Raw genomic sequence first — 27,007 nt, forward strand, 5'->3', positions numbered from 1 at the left:
CTGAAAACACATGAAATGGAATGGGTGACTCCATTCTGAATTAATTATTTGGCTGATGAAAAAAATAGCAAGGGGAGAATCATTTTTCTTTTTAAAACCAGGATAACCTCTCCTGTCCTTTGCTCCTTTTCAGTACTTCACAAAGGCGATTGTGCCTTGACAGCTGTGCGGCAAGGCGAATCAACTTATATATCCCTCGGGAACTCACCTGCTCCTTCATAGGCTGGTGAATAATAAACATGCAAGAGCCTCATAAAAGCCTCTGATCTTTTTTTCGAAAGAGCAATTATTTCCTTCCAGCAGCTCGGAGTTGAAATGGCCTGCCCAAAGTTGTGGGTGCTTATAGGATTATTTATACATGTGCTGCAGTGTGCGCCCACCCTAGGGGAAGAGGCAGCTGAGCCTGGAGAAGAAGAATGTAGGTTGCTTGGGAAATTTGATTTACGGGGCTACGTAGAAGCAGAGGAGGCTATGCATGTCATTGGAGGGATGTTCCCAATTCACTTCAGGACCATACTTGAGGAAGATCCAACTAGCACACCACCAAATTCTCCAAAATGTGAGGGGTAAGCTACTTTTCCTCTTCTTTGTGCTTGGAAAAACAATTGTAGCAAGCATGGGATATAGTTAATAATGAGAAATGATGATAGCTGGGCAAGAGGGATAAAGATTTGCTTGGTATCACCAGCTGCAGACAGACAATAATGTTTAAGAGAGACAAAGGGGGTTAAAAAAAACAGGTACCTACAGCCAGTGGTGTACGAGCTCATTTCTTTTGTCCCACTGCCATCTCTGTTCAGGCAGATTTGGAAGGGTTTTGAATTAAAAAACTGCGAAGCAAGGCTGGCGTCAGGGCTCAGCATCATTGGGCACCGGCTTGAGGCCCACTTCAAAGGTGTGGGGCACTGCCAAAGCTGTAACTGTGGTGCTGATCTTCCTTTCTGCCTCAACCTGCTCCTTTCTGCAGAAAGTTGTTAGTTGTCTTGCCCTCCGGCTGAGGGTGCAGATTGGGCCCAAACAATGGCGCAGCTAGAGCAGGACCTTGGGTTTGATGTCAAGAGCCCCAGAACCCCCCCCCCCCATGTCCATCCAGAGAGTGGCAGGTGATAGGGGCAGCAGCAAACAGGCCCAGCATCAACTTCTAGCCTGGCATGTGTATGCTGGGGCCCACCAGGGCTTATGCTGCTTAGTGTCCTTTCTTTCTTCTCAGTTTAAAAAACCCAGCATTTTATAGTTAGGAGGCCGTTGGCCAGGGATGTCCAAGATTACAGATGCGCATTTTATTATTTTTACTTTACAATATTATCCTTGGTGCTTATTCCCAAGTAAATGTATTTAGCATCGGGGAAGCAGACACAAACTCTGTTTTATTCTTCTAGTCATTATGATTTTGAATGAATTTAAAATGCAAAACTGCATGGGCTCAGCGTCTGTCTGTCTGTCTGTCTGTCTTTTTCAGTCAGGGTTAGCCAACAGCTCTGTATTTTTGCTCTAACGTATCAGGAATGTAGAAGCAGGGAATGGCAGTTGGAACTTGGAAGGGAGTTGGGAAATGTTGGTGGCCTGCTGCGCGGCTGAAGTAATGAAGGGGGCCTCCATCAGACCACAAAGTCCGGGTTCTAAAATTCGCTAGCTGACCCACCAAGCACCAAAGGGAGAGAGCAAGTGAATGTACAATTGTCACAGTAGCAAGGAGGAGGTGGCTTCTTGCTTAAGGGACCCCGAAACAGAGCCAAGAGCGTGATGAGTGCCCCCGCTATAGAAAATAATGCACTCATACCACCTCCAATCCTCTGGGAGAGGAACTATTTTCTGACAGGTAATATCCATTAAAAAGAGAGAATATATTATTTTTTTAAAAGTGAGAGGAATGGAGTAGGTGGATGGGATGGCATTTTGCATGCATCTCTGACTTCAGCAACTCTGCCAAGAGGAAATGCTCTGGGAATCATAGCCCCCAAGAACCTGGAAGCGTATAAGCCCTTACAACACTGCACGGTGGCAACACCAGAGAAGCATTTTCAGTATTTCTCTGGTGGAAATGGTGCCTGCACAAGCAAAGTGATTCTTCTCAGGATATGGTGGTTCCGGTTATCGTAGGGGGGTGGGGCATTCCTGTTAAATGCCAGGAATGGCCGTGCAATGAAATGACGTGGTCAAGTGCTGTGGTGGAGGGTGGGATGCTGTACCACATCACTCTGGATGTAGGCAACTCCCATTCTCAATGCTCTCCTACCTTTAAAACAGGGGGTGAGGAAGCTGTGGCCTTCCTGATGTTGGTGGACTACAGCTGCCATCATCCCTTACCATTGGCCTTGCTTGCTGGAGCTGATGGGTTGGAGCTCAACGACATCTGAAGGGCCACAGGTATCCTCACTCCTGCTTTACAAAATTCCCTGCAAGTAGAAAAGCAAAACACCAGGCAAAAAAGCTAGGCTAGGACCTTTCTCCCCGAGGTCCTAGTTTTCTAAGTGGCAGGAAGCCTGCCATCCATTCTTCCACCTCAGCACTCTAGTATCTCATTCCGACCTTACTCCCCATGCTGTATTTATTATTACACGTGTGTTGTGGTGTCATTGCAGTCCTCCGGCCTCAGTCTGTCTCATCGAAAAGGCAGAGGGCTATATTGAACGGGGCGCATGTGCCATGCATGACGTTTTAGAGGCAATCTCCTGTGACAACTGCCTGGGACTAAGTAAGTTTTCGGCTGTGCAGGATCATGGCAGAATAAACCAGTTAGGGCAAATTCACACAGTGGTGGGATGGTCAGGTGTCCTAGTTTACAGAGAATAGTCCTCTATCTGAAGGTGTCCTTTGTTGCATGGGCTGTCCATAGGAAGGGGACAGCAGGGGCCTTGACATTGCCCATCAAGAGTTAGCCCCTGGACAGCAGACTCAGCAGGCACACAGGTCACCTGGGGCCGATCTACATTGCACCCGCCATCGCAATGAATTCGGTGTCCCATCAGGTTAAATGCTCTCGCATTAAAACGTGATTATTCACACTCACCCATTTTCCCCATTGCAGTGCTTCATCGAATGCAGAAGCTCGGTTCACACTTGAGCGCTGTGCTGTTTTCCTGCTGTTTTCCTACATGCGCGTGTCTATCTCGGATGCTGAGCGGGGTTGGCCCCAGTCAGTAGTTGGATGGGCGACCGCCTGGGAATCAGGCTTCCTGCAATGAGCAGGGGGTTGTTCTAGCCCTTCAAATGAGACTAAGTTTTACCCCCTCCTATCCTCTGCTCCGGATTTTTTTTTAAAAAATTAAGGCGTTATCCTCCCAGAATCGGGGCTTCTCTGCAATGGTTTTTTTTTCTAATTCAGGCATGATCTTCGAAGTTTCGAAGCTGTGAAGCTTCACAACTTCAAATCTTCGAAGATCATGCCTGAATTAGAAAAAAAAACATCGTGGAGTAGCCTCGATTCTGCGAGGGTAACGCCTTAATTAAAAAAAAACATCTGGAGTGGGGGATAGGAGGGGGTAAAACTTAAATCTCATTTGAAGGGATAGAACAACCCCCTGCTCAGTGCAGGAAGCCTGATTCCCAGGTGGTCGCCCATCCAACTACTGACCAGGGCCGACCCCGCTTAGCTTCCGAGATCAGACAAGCGCGCGCACATCCAGCCCTTTGCTTGTTGCTGAGGAAACGGGGGCTGCTGAGGAAGCTATGTGATCAGTAGCCAGAAGAAGACATGGGGCTGTCAAGAGCTGTGATTGGACAGGAGGGAAATACAAACACCGCCGTATATGGACAGACGGGGGAGGGGACAACGACCGGATACGGTAGCGAAGGCAGAAAATCAGAGCACATTAAGAGGAAATACCGGGATAATAGGGTATTGAAAGCGGGAGCACGGAAGTGGGAAATTCCAGTTCCAATTCGAGGCGGGTACTGTGTAGTGTGAAAGGCGGGTGGTGAAACCTCATTGGAAGCGAAAAAAGGCGGTAAGTATAGATCCAGCCCTGGTCAGTCTTCTCCACTACGGTGAGAGGTCTTGTATTTCTACTTTTACAATAGTTGTTATTTCCACATTTGCAACTATGCATCTACATTTGCCTTTGCAAATATTATGCAAATTGGTGTCCTTTCTTGTCCTACTTTTTGGCAATACATAAGTGGCCACCCTACATAGTGGCCAGGTTCATGGTGTGGCAACAAGATAGGCCTCTTTGTTGGAAAACTTACACAGCTCCAGGTTTTGGAGAGCCCTTAGGCAAGACACCCACAATGGGCCCCCTCCCTCGGTGAGTCTGCCCTCTCACCACCACGGTCACCAGCTGCTGTTGCTCCTCATCCTCATTGTTACCACTTGCTTGTTTGACAGGCAGAGGGCCCATGACCAAGTGGGCAGTGGCATCTCCTGCTCACCACCATTGTTGTCTGGGCCAGAGCAAGAGGAAAGTGAATAAGCAGGTTACATCGGTGAAGAGGAAGAGAAACTCCAAAGGGCTGTTGTCAGTGGGCTCCTGCTGGGGTATGGGCCTTCAGCAGGTGCCCAACCATGTCTACCTTTGATGCAGGCCCTGGTTATTACAGGTCACCGTAGGCTCCTTCCTCTCAGGAATCATTCAGAGTGTCCCGCCAGCTGCCTTAGAGCTGATTTTATGTAAGTGGCATTTGGGTGGCTGGGGTAGCTTTTAAACAACCAGGTGGGCAGGGACCAATCACATGGGCCCCTCCCAAGCATGGAATTGGCAGCTCACCTGGAAAGGGGAAATGCAAATCCCATGAGAAAGACTCATATGATTGGACCATGCCTGTGTGGTTGGGTTCTTTGAAATATTGCCCCAGCCATGTGGGAGCCACTCATGAAAAGGGGCCTCCCATACAGTTAGGACCACCTTTCCCAACGTGGTACCCTTCAGATGTGTTGGACTACAATTCCCAACATTCTCTAGCCAGCCAGAAGTGGGTGGGACTTCCCCCTCCCTCTCTGCTGCCCCTTCTTTTTCTCTCTCTCTCTCTCTCTCCCCCCCTGACACCGCCTTCTCCCTCTTTTTCACTCCCTCTTCCTCCCACCTCCTAGTGGGCTGCCATGGGAGAGTCAGATTGCTCTTGCTAGAAGCCTGAACTGATAGCTTGCAGGAGACTTTTGACATTAGGCCAAGGGCCACATGAAATTTGGCCCTAAGTCCACACATTTCCTATACCTGAAGTATAGAGACAAGAGGATACTTTCAAATATGGACAGGGTATGCAAGGAAATATGCTGGATTCTGATGGAGATAACCTGCTCTGCATTTCAATGTGAAAGGGACATTACAACATGAGCCAAATACTGGAATCCCTGCTCCCTTCCCTGTCGCTAGGACAGCCACTTAGGCATCACCAAAAAAGAGGACACCAATTTGCATAACATTTGCAAATGCCAATTTAGAAATGATAGCTTATTTAAATAGAAATATGACATCTCACCGAACTGGAGAAGACTGACTAGGTGGGTGACCTGCTGCTCAGTCTCCTGTCCAGGTATCAATTGTTGATGGGCAACTTCAAGGCCCCTCCTGCTCTCCCCTTCCTAGGGACCTTTGTCATTAAACCAGGCTTGGGCTGGGTAGCCTATCAAATAGAGGACACCTTCAAATAGAGGACTGTCCACTGCCAGCTCTCCAAAACAGAGGACTGTCCTCTGTAAAGTAGGGCAGCTGGCCCTTCCGCTTTTAACTACTGTTTCAGGTTCATCGCTGTTGTGTATTTATATTTATTTATATTTATTATTTATTATTAAATTTATTAATCGCCCATCTGGCTGGTCACCCAGCCACTCTGGGCGATGTACAACATACAATAAAACAGTTTAAAATAATAAAATTCTACAATAAAAACATTTTCTAAAATACGTACCCTAACCCACCCCAAATGCCTGCCTGAACAACCACGTTTTTAATGCACGACGGAAGCTCATTAAAGAGGGGGCATGACGGAGTGTGTAATGCCCCTTAAATGATTTTCCCCTCCTACGGTTCTTAGAGGCTTCCTTCATGACTACTGGAGTAGGGCTTCAGTTCAGAGTAAGCAGCTAAGCAGACAGCAGCTCACCTCCTGGCAGGCAGGTCCAGGCCTCAGCTATGGACTTAAGGTTAACTACTGTTTATTTGTTGGACAGTTGCTAAAGTCTTGCTACTGTTAGCTAGTCTTGTGCTCTGTTCTCACTATACAACAATGACGTCCTGAACTTTCTACAGGAGGTGCTCACCCACGATAGAGCCCCTTCCAAAATTACTTTTCAAGGTGCAGGAGCAGCTCTAGAGCTGTTGGCACCACCCTTCTCACATCAGATCCTCTGAGCAGTAATGCTGGCACGGGAAGGACCCACAGCATGGACGACTCCCGCATGATTTCAGGCTTTTGTTGTGATTGAGCAATATGGCAGAAGCCCACCACGAAGACTTCTTTCTCGACACTGCTTAGGGCAGAGGTGCAGAACCGCTTTCAGCCCAGCCTGAGGGGCAAATTCCATTTTGGAGAACCTCTTGAAGGCTCCTTTCCAGTGCTGGATGGGGCCAAAGGTGTGAACCCCAAATGATAAAATTACCGACATACTTTAGCTGGGGAGAGCAACCCTATGGCTGCTAGGCAGTGTCTAGACAGCCATATGATTTTTCAGTGCCCAGAAACCACGGTCCCCAACCCTCCCCTGCCGCTGGTAGGTGGGATGGTTCTGCCCTGTCTCCACACTCATAACCACAGCGTGGAGTAGGTGAAAAGGGGGTGTTCCCGGGGGGGCAGGGAGGGGAGGAGACCGAGATAACGTCGTTATGATTCTTCCTATGTGCTGTCCGGCATCCCCCCGCCCCCCGCTCTGACATCCCCAGCTAGATAGCCAAAATCAGCTGTCTAGCTGCAAATACAGGGTGGCCGGAGCACAGAGGAGGGGATCCCCTCCGTGCTGCTCCTGCCCATTGGATAGTCAGCCGCCTCCAAGTTTTGAGGCAGCTGACTATCCTGATAGGATTGCACCTTAAAGCTCTTACGGCTAGTAACTAAGCTTTAGGCAAGACATTTCAACGTTTTAGAATGGGAAAAACCACACAGAAGCTAGGAAAGCACCAGACAGTTGGTAGTTGGGGGAAAGGGAGTAAGGCCAGGGGAACGGGGTGTGTCATTCTGGGGAACCCTAGAGGGCTGGAATAGGAACCCTGGAGGACTAGTTTTGGCCCCTGGGGCTGAGGTATTGCACCCCTGGAGAAGTGACCCGTAGTGAATGTGAATACCAGGATATGACGTGTAAAGAACAAAGATAGCCATGCTGTTCCATGGGGGTGGAGGGTAGGAAAATAAAAAATCTGGAGTTGGGCAATTCCATTATTAGAACCAACAAAATGCCACAAAAGATTGTGCAAGCTTTTGAGTTCTCCAGAACTCTTCATCAGGCTAGGTGGTAAAAAACAACAACACACCCAGGGGATTAGGGAAGAACAGAATAGTCCCAAATTTAGACAGACACTGTGGCCACGACGTGGGCAGTTTAGACTCATTCTCAAATGTGAGACTACAGACCGAATGAAGTTGTCTGTCACTGGTAAGTGTTGCAGGTATCAGATTACACCCAGCAATGCATTTTGGGAGGGAGGAGTAGCAATGGTTGATCTCCATTTCAGAAAATGCAAAGTCCAGCTGTAGCTCTGATGTTGCTTCTGCAACATGGAAGCAATGGCTGAGCTCAAATTTCTGAAAACATAAAGTCTGACTGTAACTCAGCTCTGTCTCTTGCCTTGAGCAAAACACACAGGTTCCTGGGTGGGCCGTGAGCAGAACTAAGAAAAACATGACAGTCTTCATATTAGTAAGGCTGGAGATAATTGTAGGCAGTGCGCTAGGTGAAATAACTCAAGGATATGGCAGTTATTCCAAAATTAATTAATCCAGATTTAAAGGATATGATCTTGTTTGCTTATTCATAGTCATGTACTGTGTCGGTTACAGATATTTGGTGTTATCGAATGCCTTTAATAGGTTACTGCAGGGATGTTCAGGCCCCAACACTGATGGAAGGAAGAGAAATATGGGGATGAGCAGATTCAGCCTTGGTGGGATCTACTTTGTTTTTTGGTAGAACCCCAAGGCCCACCAACCACAGCCAGGTGCAAAATAGTGGCTGTGGGGTAGAGCCAGATGGTGGCTTAGAGGGCAAAGGTGATTAGCCATGGCATCCCATAAGCCATATACTGGGATGATCTCCATGTACAGGACAACATCTGAGTTAATACAGATGAGGGGCCTTAAACAAAACTCTAAAACCAGCCAGCAGAGCTACACAGAGACCCAGTCAAAGACAACCGATTAATACCAATTACTTTACAGATGAGGAACATGGCCATTGAGAGATAAGAGATGAGCACAAGGTTAGCCATGGCAGAGAATTATTATATTTTACTTGCAATTTTAGTTGCTATTTTTAAACTATTGGAAGTCAGAAGACATTCTTGCTAACCCACTGCAAATCACCCAGAGATCTACACGTAGATCTCAAATGATATTTATTAGGACGGTTGAGAAAAATAAGGTTTTATTTATTTCTAATATTTCTTGACCGCCTTTCAGGGCAGGAGCCCTCCGAAGGTAGCACACAGCAATAAAATACATAATAAAAACTGATGTGATAATAAAAACAGTGGGCAGTATCTAACTGTGTCATTCCGTTAGCGCAAATCATGTTGCGTTAGCAGGAACTAGGTTCTGAACTATGTGCAAGAGAAGAATCCAACTAAAGTTACTTGTATGCAAGCACAGTTGTGCAACCTGCTGTGCAATCCATTGTGCATGAGTCTTGTGCAACCAGTTGTGTAAGTGTAATGGGCAACTGCTTGCGCAATAGAAAGATTCAGCGGAGCTCTGCTAGTGATATTTGAGTTTGTGGAATGACACCATTGGATACTACCCAGTAAAAACAGGAACAGAAGCAAACATTCTAAAAAACAACAAACACCAGCATAAAATAAAACTTACAGCAAACAACTGCAGTTACAACCCAGTCTGACAAAACATAATCAGGGGAAGGCCAAAGTAAAGCTGTAAGTTTTCAGGGCTTTGATAAGGCCTGGTGCACACCGATGGTACCTTATTAGCTTAAACCAGCCTTCCCTGAGCTGGTGCCCTCCATATGCTTTGGACTTCAACTTCCATCAGCTCCAGCCAGCATGGCCAATGGTCAGGAATGCTGGGAGTTGTAGTCCAAAACTTCTGGAGGACACCAAGTTGGGGAAGGTTGGCCTAGACTATAGTAGCCCAGTTGTGTAACTACTAGGCCACATGTTTTTCAGGTCCCTTCCACCAGATGTCATACAGAACATGGCTCCTGTGCCTGTTATAAGTGTGTAGAATATGAACTCTCAGCATGCCGCTTTTTAAAGTCCCTGTATGATTCCCTAAATCTACCCTACGTTTGGATTTCTGATTTGATCTGACAGCGTTTTAACAACTAGCATACGCTTAGCTTTGTTAGCTGATTTCCTTCAGCACCTCATTCCACTCTGCTTCAACGAAATTTGGAACAGCTGTTCCAAATAAAGCTCATTTAATTAATTGTAATCACTGATTAGCACCATGAGGGAATGGATTAGAAGGGAGAGATGCCGCATTTAAAAATAGTTACAAGGAAACAGGGGCATTAGAAACATTAAAGATTTAGGGAAGCGTTAAAAAATCATTTGCCCTTGTGGGGTGTGTATGAGAGGGAGTGGGAGAGAAAGAGAAACTCTGTGTGTATGCATGTGTAAGTCAAGATCTGTGTTGCTGCATATGTGAGTGAAAATATTGCAGAGGGAATTGCCCATTTTCCCACGTCTATACTTAATGTGACCAGTGGAGGCTGGTGGCTCCAATGTCAGTGGGGTGGTGAATCCGTGCCAGGTTTCAGTCAGAATCAGTCAGAACTCTAAGGGAGCTATCCAAGGTGCAAAGTCCTTTGGTTCTGACTGAAACCAGGAGTGGATTTACTGCCCCACTGACATCAAAGCCACCAGCCTCCACTGAATGGGACCCTTGCTATAGTGAGAGAGGAAGTAGGCAATTGAATCATCAAAGCAGCAGGTGAGGCAAGAGAAGCTGTTAGATGTAGCAAAATGGACCATCACTCAGTGGTAGAGTATCTGCTTTGCACGCAGAAGACCCTGGTTCAGTCCCTCTCATCTCTAGGTTACAAAAAGGATCAGGTAGCTAAAGATGAAAAGTCTTTGGCTGGAGACCTAGAATGATGCTGCCTGTCATAGGTAGGGATGAGTGGAGGAGCAAATTTTGTGCTCCTCAAGGCTGCCCTTTTCCCATCCTGATCCCTGTTCTTGCTTGCAAATGCAAGCGTGGTTGTTTCGGGGGGAACAGGAAAAGTGCGCATTTTCAAACTGGAAAAACACACACTTTTCTAAGTGCACACCCAGATGTGCACTTTCTCCCATTCATTAAAACGTGAAAACGCATCCTTTTAAAAAAATGCTTAATTTAAAGCGTGCATTTTTCAAAAAAGGGTGCATTTTGCAAATGCGATCATGAGCTCAAGAATGTACAACCTGTTTCTGAGAATCACAATTACATTCGTGGTCATGTTCAGGGTTACAAGTGCAGACTTTTCATCAACGTTTCTAATGTGAATGAAATTCTTGTCCATTCATAGTCATAAGATAATTCAAAGAGCCCTACTGGATCAGATCTAGGGATGTACGGACCCCCTTACCTGAGGTCCATGGGCGGTCTGCAGGCAGGCGGAGGCGATCTGGTCCTCCCCCCGGAATCCTCCCTGGCCAGCTCCGCTCCCAAAAATTTAGGTAGCCAATCACGGTCAATGGCAGGGACGCAAATGGCGTCTGCTATGCAATTTGCATCCCTGCTCTTTGCCATGATAGGCTATGTAAATATTTATATAGCCAATCACGGCCAATGGCAGGGATGCAAATGGCGTCCCCTACGCCAGACGCCATTTTGTTCTGCAGCCCAGCAGCGGATGGCTGCGGAATGAAGGTGGTGACCCGGACCAGCCGCTGTTAGGTAGGTTCTGTCCCGGGGGGGCTCGGGGGGTGGGGGGGTAGTCCATTCCGCCACAGACTCCGGGGGGGCGGATTCCAAAGAAACCAGCCTCATTGGAGTCCATGGCGGATTTCTCCGCCATCCCTAATCAGATCAGCCCAAAGTACAGCATCTTGTTTTCCACAGTGGTCAAACAGATGCCCACAAGCAGGATATGAGGGTAATTGCTCTCGCCTGCTATTGTTTTATTTATTTGTTTGTTTGCCCATTACATTTCTGTACCACCCAGTAGCCAAAGCTCTCTGGCAATGCCAGCTCCTGGTTTTTGAGGGCCCTTGGGCAAGACACCCTCAATGGGCCCCCTCCACCCTCAGTGAGTCTACCTCCTCACTGCCATTGTCACCAGCTGTGATTCCTCCTCATCCCCTTCCTCACCATTGCTGCCACTTGCTAGCTTGACAGGCAGACAGCCAGTGAGCAGGTAGGCTGTGGCACCTACTACTCCTCTTCCTCACCACCACCATTGTTTGGGCCAGAGCAAGAGGCAGGTAAACAAGGAGGTTGCAATGGCGATGAGGATGAACAAGTCCATGGGGCTCTTGTTAGTGGGCTCCTGCTGTAGTGTGAGCCCTCAGCAGGTGCCCTGTCATGCCTATTTCTGATGCTGGCCCTGTTCTCTTGGTGGTTCACAAAACAAGATTTAAAACCATAAAAAACAATAACATAATTATTGTTCCCCAGCAGCTGGTATTCAGAGGCATGCTGCTTCTGATCCTAGAAGTAGTGTGACATATTTTAAGGAAAATGTTCATTTTACCTTCACTGGAATTGCTTGTGAAGGCTAGTGAGAAATTGCTAATCCATCTCTTTGAAAACAATAGAAGATTTTTAAAAATAAAGTATCGGGGAAGAGCAACTGAAAATGCTTAATGATACCTAATTAAGAATTTGGTGATGTAAATAAGTAAAATAGTAATTTTATTAAAAACACATGAAGACAGAAGCAGGTCCACAATGAATCCTGGGTAACTGATATAAAGAAAAAATTGGCAAAGGGGTCTGGATAATATCTAAAGAAATGAATGTTGAGTTAATGCCCATAACCCAAGGTCAAGTGTTATTTGAGGAATGAAGAGTTGTAAAAATTAATATTTGGTGTCAAAGTGTATCTGAAGTGTGTTTTGTTATAAAACGTTATTACATTATTACTCAAGGTCAACGGTGTACTTAAAGTATTTGCTTGTCAATTAATGGGCAATAATTAATGGGCAATAAATATTGTTTAGGTAGAGACACTATAAAACCTGATATATAGATGTCTAGAAAAGTTTATACGCTTAGGGTGCAATCCTATGCATGCTTAGATGGAGGAAAAGGCCTACAACTCCCAGCATGCCCCAACCAGCATTGCTGGCTGGGGCATGCTGGGAGTTGTAGGCCTTTTCTCCATCTAAGCTTGCATAGGATTGCACCCTTTGGGGTTAAGTAGTAATGCTTGAGTTGGGAGTTGTTTTCTCAAAGATTCAATTCAGAATCAACGACCTGGTTCTCATGTAATGGCAGCCCATGGGTTTTGTAAACCATGGGGCTTTGGGGCTGTGTGGGAGCAAGCAAGTGTGCTGCATTCTGCCTGCTCGTGACTTCTGCTTAGGGATGTCAGAATAATAAGTTTTGGGGTGGAGTTCAATGTGTTTTTCTAGGCTGGGACCCCAGGACTTTGTCTTGGTTCCCACTGCAGTGCCCCAGTCGATCTGGACCGAGTTGGGCCAGTTTGCGGATTTTCCAGGAATCTTGAACATTTTTGGAAAGTACTGCAATTTGCACAAGTTTCTGAGTAATTAGTGCAAATTATGGCTGAAGTTGCACCAATTATGCAAATTTTGGCCAAATTGATACAAATTATGGCCAAATTTGCACAATTGGTGCAAATTCAGCTGTAATTTGTGCAAATGGCAGTACCTCCCCCCCCCAAATGCGCAAAAATCTTCCCGGAGTTGGGGGAACACCGACAGCTTGGCTCGCTGTCACAAAGTGAGTTATACATGCCATGGAACTCTGTCAAGCCGAAAAAGAACCGGATTTCCCAGTGGCAGACATCCCCACTACTGCTTTGCATTCAGTTTCAGAAACAACCCAGGAATGTTCCATTCCCTGGTTGTTGATGTGATGTGCAAACCTGGAACCCTGGGTTGCTGAGGGACAAACAACCCAGGGCTTCTATCCATGCTTTATTGTTTGCCCTGCAAAGAAAAATCCGTGAATTAAATGAATTAAACAACCCATGAACTGGCATTACATGCAAACCAGGTCAATATTATCTAGGCTGAAAGAAATATGTTTGTTTTATTATTACATTTTACCTGTTTTTGCGTGTTTTAACCTCTTTGGAATTTTTGAGGAGTTAAGACTGAGCCCAAATTTACAGGATAGTAGGCTAGATAGTATAGTAAGATAGTAAGATAGATAGATAGTAAGTAATGTTGTAGAAAGTTTATAAATATGCTCTGATATTGTGGGCATATCGGCTTCTCTACTATCAGACGCTCAACAAGCCTGTGTACCTATCAGTTGAATGGCCTGTGTAGAGCTTGGTAAAAAATGTAGAACTTAAAAGTAAGCCCTTTGTTTAAACTGTTAAGATCTTGGAATCTTATGCATTTCATATTGTTAAGGAACTATAATTTTAGCCTACATGGTTGTATTTTGATGTTATGTTTTATTTATATGTATAATGGATCCAAATATTTTTCCCTTACTAATTCATATTAATACAAAACCAAAATTGAACCCAGCCTGAGGCAATTTCTGGTGTATCCCTTGTTTGAAGGACATTAATCAGCTATAGAAAGTTAACTGCCAGGTAAAGGCTTCCTAAATACTAGACCTATGGCTTCATGATATTCAGTAGAGGTCAAATTCATGACGGTAGTACATCACCATTATAGCTTGTAGCCACTGATAGTCTTATCCTCCATGAATTTGTCTTATCCTCTTTTAAAGTCATCTACATTAGTGGCTGTTGCCACATTGTGTGGCAGCAAGTCAGAGGAGACAACACTTGGCTAGATTATAAAATAGTTTGGCTTAGCAAAGAGCAGCTTCTTATGTTCTGGCACGTGCGGAATGTCTCCTTGCCTAGCTTAGGGCTGTTTGAGACCCTGGGGGTATCTTTGGATTGTGATGTGGAAAGCTCCTTGTCAATGTGTAAGTCATTATCTGTGGCTTGCCTGTTGAATCTGTTGCTGAAATGTAAAATGAAAATTTCTAGGAGGTTGTGTGTGTGTGTGCGTGCAACTTATGTAACTCTGTAAACTACCATTCATGGATTGCTCCATGTAAATAAAAACAAAAACTAGTAGTAACGAGTGGCAAATCACAGAGAGCTTCCTTGTTAGAATAAGCCACAAGCTGCTTCTGTATGGTACGTGTATTTTGGCCCCCTTGGGCAAGTTTCATCTCTGTGGAGAGGGGGAAACTTGTATTTATTTATTTTTTTAAAAAGGTGTGTGGGGAAGGGTTAATGCCAGACTTCCACCAGCACTGCAGCCCCAGTCTGAATCAGTAGGCCCTGCAACTTCATTTAGTCTTTTAATAGAACATGGCAGGTAATCACCAGTTACCCTTCCACATCTCGGCTTCATTTGGCCCCATACATAGAGTTATGTTCTAGAACAGCCTTCCCCTAGCTGCCACCTTCCAGAAGTGATGAGCTCCAGCTTCCAGCATTCTGAGGGAAAGCTGGGGAAAGATGTTCTAGATTCTAGAAAGTGTGCCTGTCACTTTAAAGAAGAAAGCTTTCTTCTTTAATAGTTGTGGAGGCTGGCGGTTCTGTTGTCAGTGGAGTGGTGAATCCGCTCTGGGTTTCAGTCAGAACCAGTCAGAACTCTAAAGGAGCTATCCAAGGCACTTCATTTAGTGTTCTGACTGAAATCTGGAGCAGATTCACTGCCCCACTGACATCGGAGCCACCAGCCTCCATCGAATGGTCAGAAATAGGTCCTGCAGTGTTTTCTCACTTTGTACCTATAGCATGTTCCTGCATGTGGGAACACCAGCAAACCTCGAACAAGAGAAGCCATTTTAGAACAAAAGAAGTCACACCCTTTGAATTGTTCCATCTGGCTTGCCTAAAACAAGGCAGACTTTAGTGCATAGATTTTTTCTTCTTTGCATTTCTTGCATGTTGTGTCAGATTTCTGGTTCCCCCCCGCAACCTTGTTGCTAGATATACTGTTGCTCACAACTAAGGGCCAAGCTAGGCAAAACGATGGAGATCTATGATTGGACTGGCGGTCTCTTTCCATTTTGGCCTACAGCTGCCACGAGTGGGGTGGGCTGATATGGATTGGGACTCAGTAGGGTGGCCTTTTACACATCACTAAAAATGACAAAAGGCATTACAAAAGAAAAAGAAAAAAGAGGACAGGAGAGTACAGATTTGCATAAAATGTGTATATGCTAATTTATATTTATAGATGTAAATTTAGAAATCATTACCATAATTTAAATAGAAATATAACCATTCCCCATGGGCTGTTTCCCAATTAATATTAGAGTGGCTATTAACATGTATCGCTCAAAAAGAGGACATCAATTTGTATAACATTGCACATGCAAATGTATATGTATAGGTGCAAATTTAGAAACAGAAATAGAAGACATCTCAATATAGGGGAGAAGACTGACTTGGTGACCTGTGTTTGTGCTCAGTCTGCCATTATTCAGGGGCTAACTGTGGATGGGCAACTTCAAGACACCTCTTGCTCTCCCCTTCTTAGGGTCTTCTGACTATAAACCAGACTCGGACTGGACAGCCCATCCAGTAGAGGACACCTTTGAATAGAGCACTGTCATCTGTAAAGTAGGACACCTGGCTATCCTAAGAACATTCCTCACCCCCACTCCCACCCGCAGTGGTTATTTGCCCTGTTAGGGAAACCTATAAAAAGGTAAAGGTGTCCCCAACCAGTCGTGTCCGATTCTAGGGGGTGGTGCTCATCCCCGTTTCTAAGCCGAAGAGCCAGCGCTGTCCGAAGATGCTTCCGTGGTCATGTGGCCGGCATGACTGAACACCGAGGTGCACGGAACACTGTTACCTTTCCCGCCGAGGTGGTACCTATTTATCTACTTGCAATTTCTTGCTTTCAAACTGCTAGGTTGGCAGGAGCTGGGACTGAAGATGGGAGCTCACTCCGTCACGCGGCACTCAGGTCTTGAACTGCTGTCTTGCCGACCTTCCGGCCTGCAGTTCAGCGTCTTAACCACTAAGCCACCGCGGCCCTGGGAAACCTATAAGCGGATGGCTATTGGCCATAGTGGAAAGAGATGAAAGATCTATCATTGATCTCTGTTGTCTTATCTGGTTCGGCTCTTAAGTGCCCAGACAACTTAGCTACTTGAAACACGAACATACCTTTATTTCACAAGCCCAACAGTCGTATGCCATAGTTTGCAAAGCCTCTTCCGACTCTTGTAGTCTTGACTTTGTGTGCGGGCTTTCTTCGATTAAAATGAAAGCACACCTTCTAGAGCATTGATTTTCAGCTACACCCTCCACTGAGCTGCAGCATGACTTAAGGCGTGTTGTGATGGCAGCATTGTCAAAGATGGGTCCTAGGTCTGAAAAGGTCAAAGAGGTCTGTCCCAGAACATAATTTCATATTCACACAGAACTGGGAAATTTGCATAGACAGAAGAAAGTTCTTCTCCACACCGGGCATAGTTGAACTATGGCAGTTGCGGCCGCAAGATGTAGGGATGGCTGCCAACCTGGACAGTTTTGAAAAGGGATTAGATAAATTCATGGAGGACAAGGCTATCTATCGCTACTTTCCACAGTCCATTTAAAATAATATTTCCCATCAGCCAGGTTCCAAACACAGAAGTAAGCCTCACTGGAGGAAAAACAGCCCTGGGGGATTTGGTATTTGCAGCGGCGGATTGGTGAGCACAGAAGGAGTTAAGAGCCTCTCCTACCTACCCATTGGGCCTTGGAAGTGCTCCCTGGATTTGAATTAATTCAGCAAACATAGGTTTGAGAACACACTTCGCTGAGGTAGTGCCTTCTTCCTCCCTTCAACAACCAATCCAGGCTCCTTTAGGGCTTGTGATGAATCGACTGTGCAATTGCCTCATGACTAAAGCTCTCTTCAGCTCACCCCCTCCATGCATTTCACGAGCATGTGGAAGGTGGAGAGGGATCATGCCTGCAAGCCATGTCTCCAGTGTCAATGTTCCTGCAGGCTATGCCCATAGTCTTACATACATTCAGCCAAGTGCATGAAAAGGGCCCCTACTCATGTCCAGAGGTGTGATCAGGAACCTGAATAATCAGAGGTCCCTATCACAAGGAAACCCTATGCAGTTTGTACAAACCACAGTTTCCAATATTTGGATGAGAAATGGAAACTCTGGTTTGTCACAAGCTTTAAATCTCCATCCACCACCACCTGATGCATAAGGGCGGAGGGAAGGGAGAGGAAACACACATGCCTGAAGCTTGTTGTGGCTCGTGCACACAATGCTAAACAGTGGTTTAACGTTACAACTGAAGTTGGATGCATAATACTAAAAATAACGTTAAGGTTTTGAAAATATAATCTGGTAAGGCACCAAGAGAAGGTTCTAGGAATAAATGCAGTAAGCCCTGACTAAGGTACCATGTCTAGCACTACTCTAATTCCCCCCCCCTGCACTGTTTTTAACTGAGAAAGGTACTTCAAGAGAAGAAGTAGATGGGGATCTTCTGCATTCCCAATTGCCCCCTCCTTTTTCCCTTTAAAAAGAAAAGTGGCTGCCAGGATAACATTACATGCATTTACATGTGACATGTAAAGCTTTCCTACAAGACGCTTTTACTGTGTGCTCTTCATTCCTTATTCATGATTGTTTATGCATTTTTTAGATGATGTCATAACCCTCCAGTTTTGCTTCTGTTTTTTAAAAGCATTTTCCTAGGTTTTGTTTTAGAGCGGGGAAAATGGAGTATTATTTCCAAAAGTGAAAGAAAATGCTGCTTCCTACTGGTGTGATTGCACTATTCCACTATAGGACAGCGCTACCTATATAGTGGACAGCGCTACCTATATATACCACCCTACCAGCGCTTCCATATAGTGGATAGGCAGGAATAGAAAAGCTGTTTGTGTAAAGCTAGGACCTCAGTTCTATGACGAAACTGAAAGCAGATATAGCAGATTAACAGCCTCATGTAGAAAAGCTTGTAGTTTTACTGTAAGTGTCAAACTTAAGACTGAAGGTATCACTTCAGATTAAGGTAAATAATAATCAAATGTTTGAATGTTTCCCCATTTTTATTTTTTTTAAAAAACAATCTTCCCCATATATAAACATTTGTATGTCAGGGTGAAGATTCTAACCTGGCCTTCTCCAATTCTGAGGTTTAAGAAAACACACATTAAGGAACATTCAAACTCACAATCCCCCACCTCCAGTACAAAGTGGAACATCCCAAGAATAGTAATAACAATTACTACTACTACTACTACTACTACTATTATTATTATTAATAGTAGTAGTAGCAGTAGCAGCAGCAGCAGCAGTAGCTATTTGTCTAGAGAAGGCATGTCAATTTCAATTGGATTAGAGGCCACATTCTTCATGAGTAGATGCTAAGCTATCACACCCCTATATTTTTCATTGCAAAAAAATCAGTTTTCCCCTGAATTTAACATCAAACTATCAATTTAATTGGAAAGTTTATACATGTATTTATTTACTCAGATCTGTAGTCTCACAAATGCTGAAGGGTCAGAGTGGGTAGCAAAAGTAGATATCAGTAAAAGAAAAGAAAAACACGTGGAGGTGGGAAAGGAACACTTCTAATTCAGCAGATTCTTCCTCTGGCAATGGATTTGTTCATAGACATTAAAGGCATGGCTGGCTGGGGCATGCTGGAAGTTGTAGACCTTTTTTTCTGTCTGAACAGGCATAGGAGTGCACCCTTAATGACTACAACAACTCCTTAGCCACTTTGCTCTACTAAAAGCATTGTCTTCCGAGCCCTGAAAACGAATCAGCTGGGTTGCAAACAGTACATTAGAGATGCAACGGGCTGTATTTGGGGAATCCTGAAGGACCTGATATAGAGCCTGAACTTCTTGCTTGAATTCTCTTATCTAGAAAGCATCTAATGTAGCACTTATTCCAAAGTCATGGAATGACGAGTTCAACAATGACATTTTAGCCACACTTTATAATATTGTCTGTCAGTCTGTGTGTGTGCAGTGCCAGCTCCAAGTTTTTGAGGGTCCCTGGGCAAGACACCCTTCATGGGCCCCCTCCTTCAGTGAGTCTACCTTCTCATTTCCATTGTCATGACTCATGAGCTGCTATTTCTTCTTGTCTTCTTTCTTATCACTGCTACCACTAGGGACATATGAGAATTTTATTGGAGTTCACAGATCATGCGAGCATGTCCCGTTTGTAATGCCAAATGCGAGCGTGAGCAGGAGAGTGTGTTCTCTGAAAATACTTGGGAATTCCCGAATATGCGATTGCGCTTTAAAAAAATATGCATTTTTTTTTTTAAATGAGCACTTTCATTCTTTACCCTATGAGGGAAAAGTGCACATTCAAAGTACACTTCAAAAAATGTGCATTTTCCCTGTTCAAACAAAACCAAAAAAGAGTGCAAAAAAATGTGGTAATTGGGGCAAAACGACCTTCAAATTTGTGATTGGAGAATCTGAGCAAAAGTGAAAATTGCTCGTCTGCCCATCACTAGCTACCACTTGCTTGCTTGACGGGCAGAGAGCCAGTGAGCAAGTAGGCCTTGGCATCTCCTGCTCCTCCTTCTCACCACCACCACTGTCTGGGCCAGAGCGAGAGGCAGGTGAACAAGCAGGTTGTGATGTTGAAGACAAGAAGCAAGTCCAAGGGGCTGTTGTCAGTGGGCTTGGCTGGGGTGTAAGACCTTGGCAGGTGCCCAGCCATGCCTACTCTTGACACTGGCCGTGTGTGTGTGTATGTGTGTGTGGTATTGTATGCATGTCCTACTTGTGGGCCTCCCAGAAGCTGTTGGTTGGCCACTGTATGAACAGAATGCTGGACTAGATAGCCCTTTGGTCTAATTCAGTTTGGCTCTTCGTGTGTGTGTGTGTGTGTGTAAATCCTAGCTGTGTTCCTGAGGATGGCAGAATCCGAAACATATAACTAAACAGTATTTACCTGATGTTACTGAGAAGCTCATCCCTGATGGCTTTTGTACACATGTATGTATTTTTATTGGCATCATCCTAGCACCTTGTGTAATATGCCCATCATCCTCATCGGCTGCACAGGGCAGCTAGGAGCAAGAGTCCCATGGCAAGTATGAGTTGAAAGTGCTTCACCTAGTTAATATTACATGATTGTGTGCTACTAGGCTTCCCATCTTTACTGTAAATGAAGTTTATGACTTGCATGTCTTCTGCCCTAATTGAATCGAGAGGAACTGCCCTCCTGCAATATGTGAAGCTTGGAAACTCCAGAGACATGCCAATGCTTTCCAGACTACCAAGTTACCACCCTGATCAAGCAGCCTACAAGGGCTTTAATTTACCTTGAAATTGGCCAGTCTAAAGCCTTGACAGAGCACATGGTCCAGTCCCAAAGCATCCTCACCTGAAGACAGATCAGCAGATTAAAGGACCACCTGGGCACCCACCGTGGCATCCTTTGTGTCAGGAACCTTCTCCCAGTTGTCTCTCACAAGCATGGCTTTTGTGATGCTTAGTCAGCCAGCCTTCACTCAGTCATGAAACCTGGAGTCCAGAGGAAGACTCCTACTCATCCCCAAGCTAAGCTGTTGTGTCTGTTGTTTCAAGCTCATCTGGAGTCTGCCCAAAGACATTGGCCCTTTTTTGCTTCCAACTTGAAATCTATAACCGCCCTTGGGAGTGGCTGCTTTGCGCACCCTTCATTGTGGGACTCAGTGTCAACCAACCTTTGCCAACAAGATTCCCTCCAGATGTGTTGGACCCCCCAGCATCACCCACCCACCCAGCCAGCTGGGAGTTGTAGTCCAACACATCTGGAGGGCACCAGGTTGGAGAAGGCTGGTGTAGACAGATACTCTGTTGCATGGCTCCAAAATCCACCTGGAGTTCACCTGGCTTGCTGCCTGTTCTTCATTATCAATTTCTAGCACTCTGCTAGGGGACGGGGGCAGATGTCCTACGTTACAGAGGACAGTCCTCTATTTTGGAGAGCTAGTGCTCCTCTATCTGAAGGTGTCCTCTACTTGAAGGGCTGACCAGCCCAAGTCCCGTTTAAAGAAAAAGCATCATAAGAAGGGAGCACAGGGGGCCTTGAAGTTGTCCATCCACAGTTAGCACCTGGACAGCAGACTGAGCAGGCACATCAGTCCTCTCCACTATGGTGAGATGCATTTCTGTTTAAATAATATTAATAATTTCTAAATGGTCATGTGTGCATATAAATGTGCATGTGCAAATGTTATGCAAATTGGTGTTCTCTTTTGCCCTCTTTCTGGTGGTGCATTTCCTCTTTTTTGGCAATGCCTGAGTGGCCACCCTAGCACTCTACCTCTTCCCCTCCTCTGGTGCCAAACCCACATTTTCATGACCCGAGTCTTCTCTTCTGCTCCCACTACCTGGCTGCCCTGTAAACCCAGATAGAACTTCACCTCCTCGGAAGCACCCCCTGCTGCCTTGCCATTTCTGTGTGGCTGCCCAAACACACAGTGAACTCCACTACGTGCCTGGGACATCTGCCTTCTATTTGGAGCATGTGGCTGTAGTATTGGGGCTGCTGGCCTTCTTGGTCCCCTTTGGAATATCAGGGAGCCATGGCTTGCAAAGAAAGAAAACAGTGTGACTGCTGTGCATTGTTGACTTTAAGCACAGTGGCGGGGGGGGGGGTCCTCCTGTCACCAAGCGAAGAGTCAAGGATGTTCTGCTAGGTTTTCAGGGCACCTTGGGCCAAGCATCCCAGTGTTTTGCTAGCTTCCCTTTCTTGCCACTGTTCCTTAAATTCCCTTGCCTAGTTTGGCCCTAAGAAAACAAAAACAGAAACATTGAAACTATAGGAAAAGGTTCTAAAGCTAACCAATGACATCGACCACCGTTATGTTACTAATTTTAACTCATTCTGCATTTTAGCCCTTTTTTTCTAAGGCTGGCAAACTTTACTTAACAGCCACTTTCCACCCATTCTCTTGAGACTTTATGATCATAGTGTTGGGGAAAGTGTCGTGTGCGTGCTCTCGTGCTCACTCGCTCTTTAGAATGCATTGCATTGTTTTCTGTTGTTCCAGGCCTGAGAAGTGCTGAGTGCTGGCAAGTCACAAAGACTTCAGTGTGGTTTAAATAACAACCAAGCTTCTGGCAACAACAATTGTGTAAAAAAATGTAATAATTAAAAACAACAACAACAACAACGACGCAGCAGTTTTGCTGGCAATAACATCTCATCTCATGTTGGAATTCACTGCAGTGGTGTCAGTGGTCTGAACTCAAAACTAGGCTATATATATATATATATATATATATACACACGCACAGACACAGACACACATGCATACATGCATGCATGCTTCTCATGCATGCATGAGAGCCAGTGTGGTGTAGTGGCAAGAGTGTTGGACTAGGAGCTGGGAGATCCGGGTTCTAGTCCCCACTCGGCCATGGAAGCTCACTGGGTGACTTTGGGCCAGTCATAGACTCTCAGCCCAACCCACCTCACAGGGTTGTTGTTGTGAGGATAAAATGGAGAGGAGGAGGATAATGTAAGCCGCCTTGGGTTCCTTGCAAGGGAAAAAAGGCGGGGTATAAATGCAATAAATAATAAATAATAATAATTCTGGCCTTTCTACTGACTGCTTTGTGTATAAGCTGGGGGAGAGCAGCAGATTTGCTCTTGTTTTCTTTGGAGATTTCTTTGAAGGCTGGAACAGTATATTGCAATTACTCCCTGAGAAAAGAGAGAAAGGGGGAGAGAGAAAGAGGTCTATGTTGTTTTGCTGCAGTATGGTGAATAATTCATAGAGAGCTGTTTATATATTTGATTTTCTTGCATCTCTGCTGGCAGGTGGATGGCCTCAAATATGTTTATTATTCAAAACGATTTGCCATGAACAGGGCCTGGAAATTGTACAGAAGAATTTCCCTCATATTTGTTGTCATTTCCGAAATGCAAAGCTCTGCTTGCTGATTGCAAGGCTCAACATGATTTTTTTGTTCCCACTTTGTGGCAGCTGGCAGAGCTGCTGACAGGATTGTTTGGGCCCTGGCACATTGTTTGTCCATCTGGGAGGTGTCATCGCATTGGGGGCTGGTGGCTCCGATGTCAGTGGGGCAGTGAATCTGCTCCAGGTTTCAGTCAGAACCAGTCAGAACTCTAAAGGAGCTATCCAAAGTGCTTCCACATCTTGGATAGCTCCGTTAGAGTTCTGACTAAAACGCAGAACAGATTTCCTACCCCACTGGCACCAGAGCCACCAGCCTCCACTGGGTGTAATTTCTGGCCACCCATGACAGCCCCTGTGAACTCTGTTCTCCCCCTACCCCACACAGTCGTTTCATCAGTACCCTCTTTCTGCAGCCATGTTTGGCTGGGCTCCAAAACCAAAATGCAAGTTTGAACTATCAGATGCTTAAGGAATATGAGTAGGGGGCTGTCTTCATGAGCAATTTAGTGCAAAGTTAGAGCAGCTGAATTCCTTCATGACAGATGACATCATCACCAATCCGCTGCCAGCCAGCTGCTTCTCTCTTGAAAAGCTGTATTTTCTGAAACTTCTTTTCAGAAGAATTTCACAGTGTGCCATCCCGCCCACCCGCATTAAATCCTGAGCGTGCCTCTGTGACCTGGCAGTGATGTGGTCAAGGGGGTGGCATGCCCCATTCCCTCTTGTTTCTTCAATGGAAGTAGTTTTCCCATTGAGAAAATCCCCAGCAGTACAGCAGTGACCCCTCACATTACTGCAGTAGTGGGGATACTCATTCACCTTAGCTAGCCTGCTTTTAATCTTTAACATATCCCGCCCTTCTATGCATATTTACTCAAAAGTGAGAAATAAATCTCACTCCCCTGCAGTGAAAGGGTTAAAGGCTAACTTTACTAACTTGCCCTAAAGCGCTCTTTCGCTTCTCTGATGCTCTTTTTTTTTTTTTTTTGCTAATTGCAAAATTGCTATTGCGATCCTGTGCTTCTTTGATGTTCTGTAGTTTCAAGTCATTTCTGTGTTGTTATATAAAGTCCCTTCCCCGCTTTATCACAGTAACAATCTTTTGGGTTTACAGGAGCTTCTCATAGTGTGCAGGGAGAAAGAGAAAGTTAGAAAGCGGGGGTGGGGGAGTTGGAAGCAATAACTCTGGAGCAGAGTACTGGAATGGGGCAAAATTGAGGGGCTGAGCTGCTCTCAGGGGGCACCTCCATAGAATCATAGAATAGTAGGGTTGGAAGGGGCCTACAAGGCCATCAAGTCCAACCCCGTGCTCAATGCAGGAATCCAAGTCAGAGCATCCAGATGCTGCACTCAAGAATCGGGGACTTTGGCTTCTCAAGGCAAAAGTGCACACATGGGGAAAAATGGGGTGGGAGCAATAGCTCCATGGCAGAGTGCTGGAATGGGCGAAATTGGGGGGGGGGAGTTCACAGGGGGACCCTTCAAATGCTGGACTTGAGAACCAGGATTTTCGGCTTCTTCAGGGACGTGTGCACACATGGGAAAAATTAGTTGCTCTCCATACATAATAATGCAGTAGCAAGGGGGAGCCTGGACAGGGGTCAGGGGAAACAACCCTTTCTCATTGGTTGAGCAGCCCCTGGCAGTCTGATGACATTCAGCTCTACTCCCTGCACCCCGCCTGGAAGTATGTTCCTTTCAAGCACTGTGTGACCCCTGAAAACCAGATTTTAAAGGTATGGTACACTTGGCTTATGCTTTCTGTGGCCCTGATGGAGCAAAGCCAATTCCATGAAAACATGGGTAATACTCCAACACGTTTCTCATTCCATTGTCATGAATATCCTGCCCCCCAGCCCTGGTTTTCATGCCTTCAGCCCATAGTGTTCCATGCACTCAGTGTAACATTTTTTTCTGCATTGGCAAGAGGCTGGACTAGATGATCTTTGAGGTCCCTTTCCACTCTATGAAAGATGATGGCTAGATGATGGAGACTCCACATGATATCATTCTACCTTGTCACATTATTTATACACATTACCGGTGTTATGCAAGGCGGCAATATGGAGCCTATGCATGAGGGTCTAATCCCATGGCATCTCTGGAATAAATTCCAGAATGATGGGGAGAGGATTCTGGGAACATAGGAAGCTGCCTTATAGAGAGTCAGGCCATTGGTCCATCTTGTCCGGTATTGTCAACACTGACTGCCAGCAGCTCCCCAGGATTTCAGGCAGGATCCTTTTCTAGCCTTACCTGGAGAAGCCGGGGATCAAAACTGAGACCTTCTGCATGCAAAGTATGTGCTCCACCACTGGGCTTTGGTCCTTCTCCTAGAAGCAACAGTAGTAGCATAGAAATGGCAAGGGGCAGAAGGAGGAACACATGACCAAGTGGAGCAGGATTGGGGATAGCTACATCCTGGGAATCTAAGACCAAGAAACCTTGCATTTAAAGGGGGAGGGACTAAGGAAGCCTCGTGACTCCTTCCCTTCCAATGCTGCTATTCAACGGGGGACATTAGGATGGCTCCTGAAACACAGTACAGCACAAGTGATTCTCCTTGAAATATACAGCTGGCCATTAGATGGGATCAGAATGGCATTGTGTAGAGGACAGTCTTCTATTCGAAGGGCTCTTTGGTCTAAGTTTATTACAATTTGTATTTGAAAAGTGGCTTTCCTTTAAGTAACCACAGAAGTCCAGCAACGAGGGTAGAGAGTTACTTGCCTTGGGGGGGTTGGTTGCATCTTGCCACTCTCTGGCACCACCTATGGAGAGAGGTTCTTCCACATCTACACTCACCAGCATAAACAAACACTGATGAATACGGCGGATGCAGCATTCGCACTTTCGCAACAACTCTGCATGCATTCAACATCTTTTTCCTCCACAGGTTTAACTTTCGAGGCTACCGCTGGGTCAAAGCCATGATACATGCCATAAATGATATTAACAAAAGAGATGACATTCTACCAAACATAACGCTTGGCTACCAGATCTATGACACGTGCTTTACCATGTCCAAGACAGTTGAGAATTCGCTGGCTTTCCTTACTGGGCAGAATGAAACAACCCCTGTCTTCCGATGTAGTACCGGCGCTCCTCTAGCAGCAGTCGTTGGAGCTGGTGGATCGACTCTCTCTATTGCTTCCTCGAGAATCCTTGGGCTTTACTATTTCCCTCAGGTATCAGAAATCCCATAAAGCTGGTACTGTAAGGAACAAACACAATAAGCCCAAAGTTCATGACTGGGTCATGTGATTTGCCAGGAGGTGTCCTGCTCTAAACTGAGTCCCGGCTCTTTGCTAAGCAAATTCAGGGACATATACAGAGTGGCCCAAAAGTAGGTATACAGTTGTTTAGAATGTTGATGGGAGGGGGAGAGAATGTGTGAGTAGAAGATGTGTGGGTGGAGTCAGAATGACAGTTGGGAAGAGGGAGTGACAGGGAGTGACAGTTAAATCAGTTAAGTGTAGAGAGTGAGGGGAGTGAGGCCCTTAAGTAGGTATACAGTTGTTTAGTTGTTGTTTTTATTGATATTGTGAATGATGGCAGTGAACTTGAGTCAAGAACAAAGAAAGTGGATTCTAAAGCAGTACTGGAAGACTGAAAATTCTCTCCCCCTCCCATCAACATTCTAAACAACTGTATACCTACTTTTGGGCCACCCTGTACATTAGAGTAGTCAATTTAGGAGGCAAATGGTCAAGTGCAGTGGCAAGTGATGAGGACATCAGGGCAGCCAAAGCAAACTCCATTTGATTCTTGTAGTCATAACGGTGCCATGATTTAAGTGAGTTTAACATGTAAAACCGCACGATGCCCTGATTTTTAATAATCGGAGTTGGCAAATCATTTTGCTGTTGTTATTCTAACCTATCAGGAAGAAGA

The 27,007-nt window shown here is 45.5% G+C and overlaps 1 protein-coding gene across 1 annotated transcript in view; it reads left to right on the forward strand.

Moving 5' to 3' along the window:
• Positions 1 to 315: 315 nt before the first annotated feature.
• The window catches only part of LOC146351461 (vomeronasal type-2 receptor 1-like), a 52,999-nt gene continuing 26,307 nt past the window's right edge, over positions 316 to 27,007 (forward strand). The window contains exons 1-2 of the mRNA XM_084842049.1: positions 316 to 566; positions 26,010 to 26,301. Of these exons, the coding sequence (XP_084698175.1) occupies positions 316 to 566; positions 26,010 to 26,301 (543 nt within the window). The remainder of the gene's footprint in view (positions 567 to 26,009; positions 26,302 to 27,007) is intronic.

The sequence above is a fragment of the Heloderma suspectum genome, chromosome 3 (assembly GCF_057233095.1).
Source record: "Heloderma suspectum isolate Gila_16-S chromosome 3, 16-S_ref, whole genome shotgun sequence".
NCBI lineage: Eukaryota > Metazoa > Chordata > Lepidosauria > Squamata > Helodermatidae > Heloderma > Heloderma suspectum.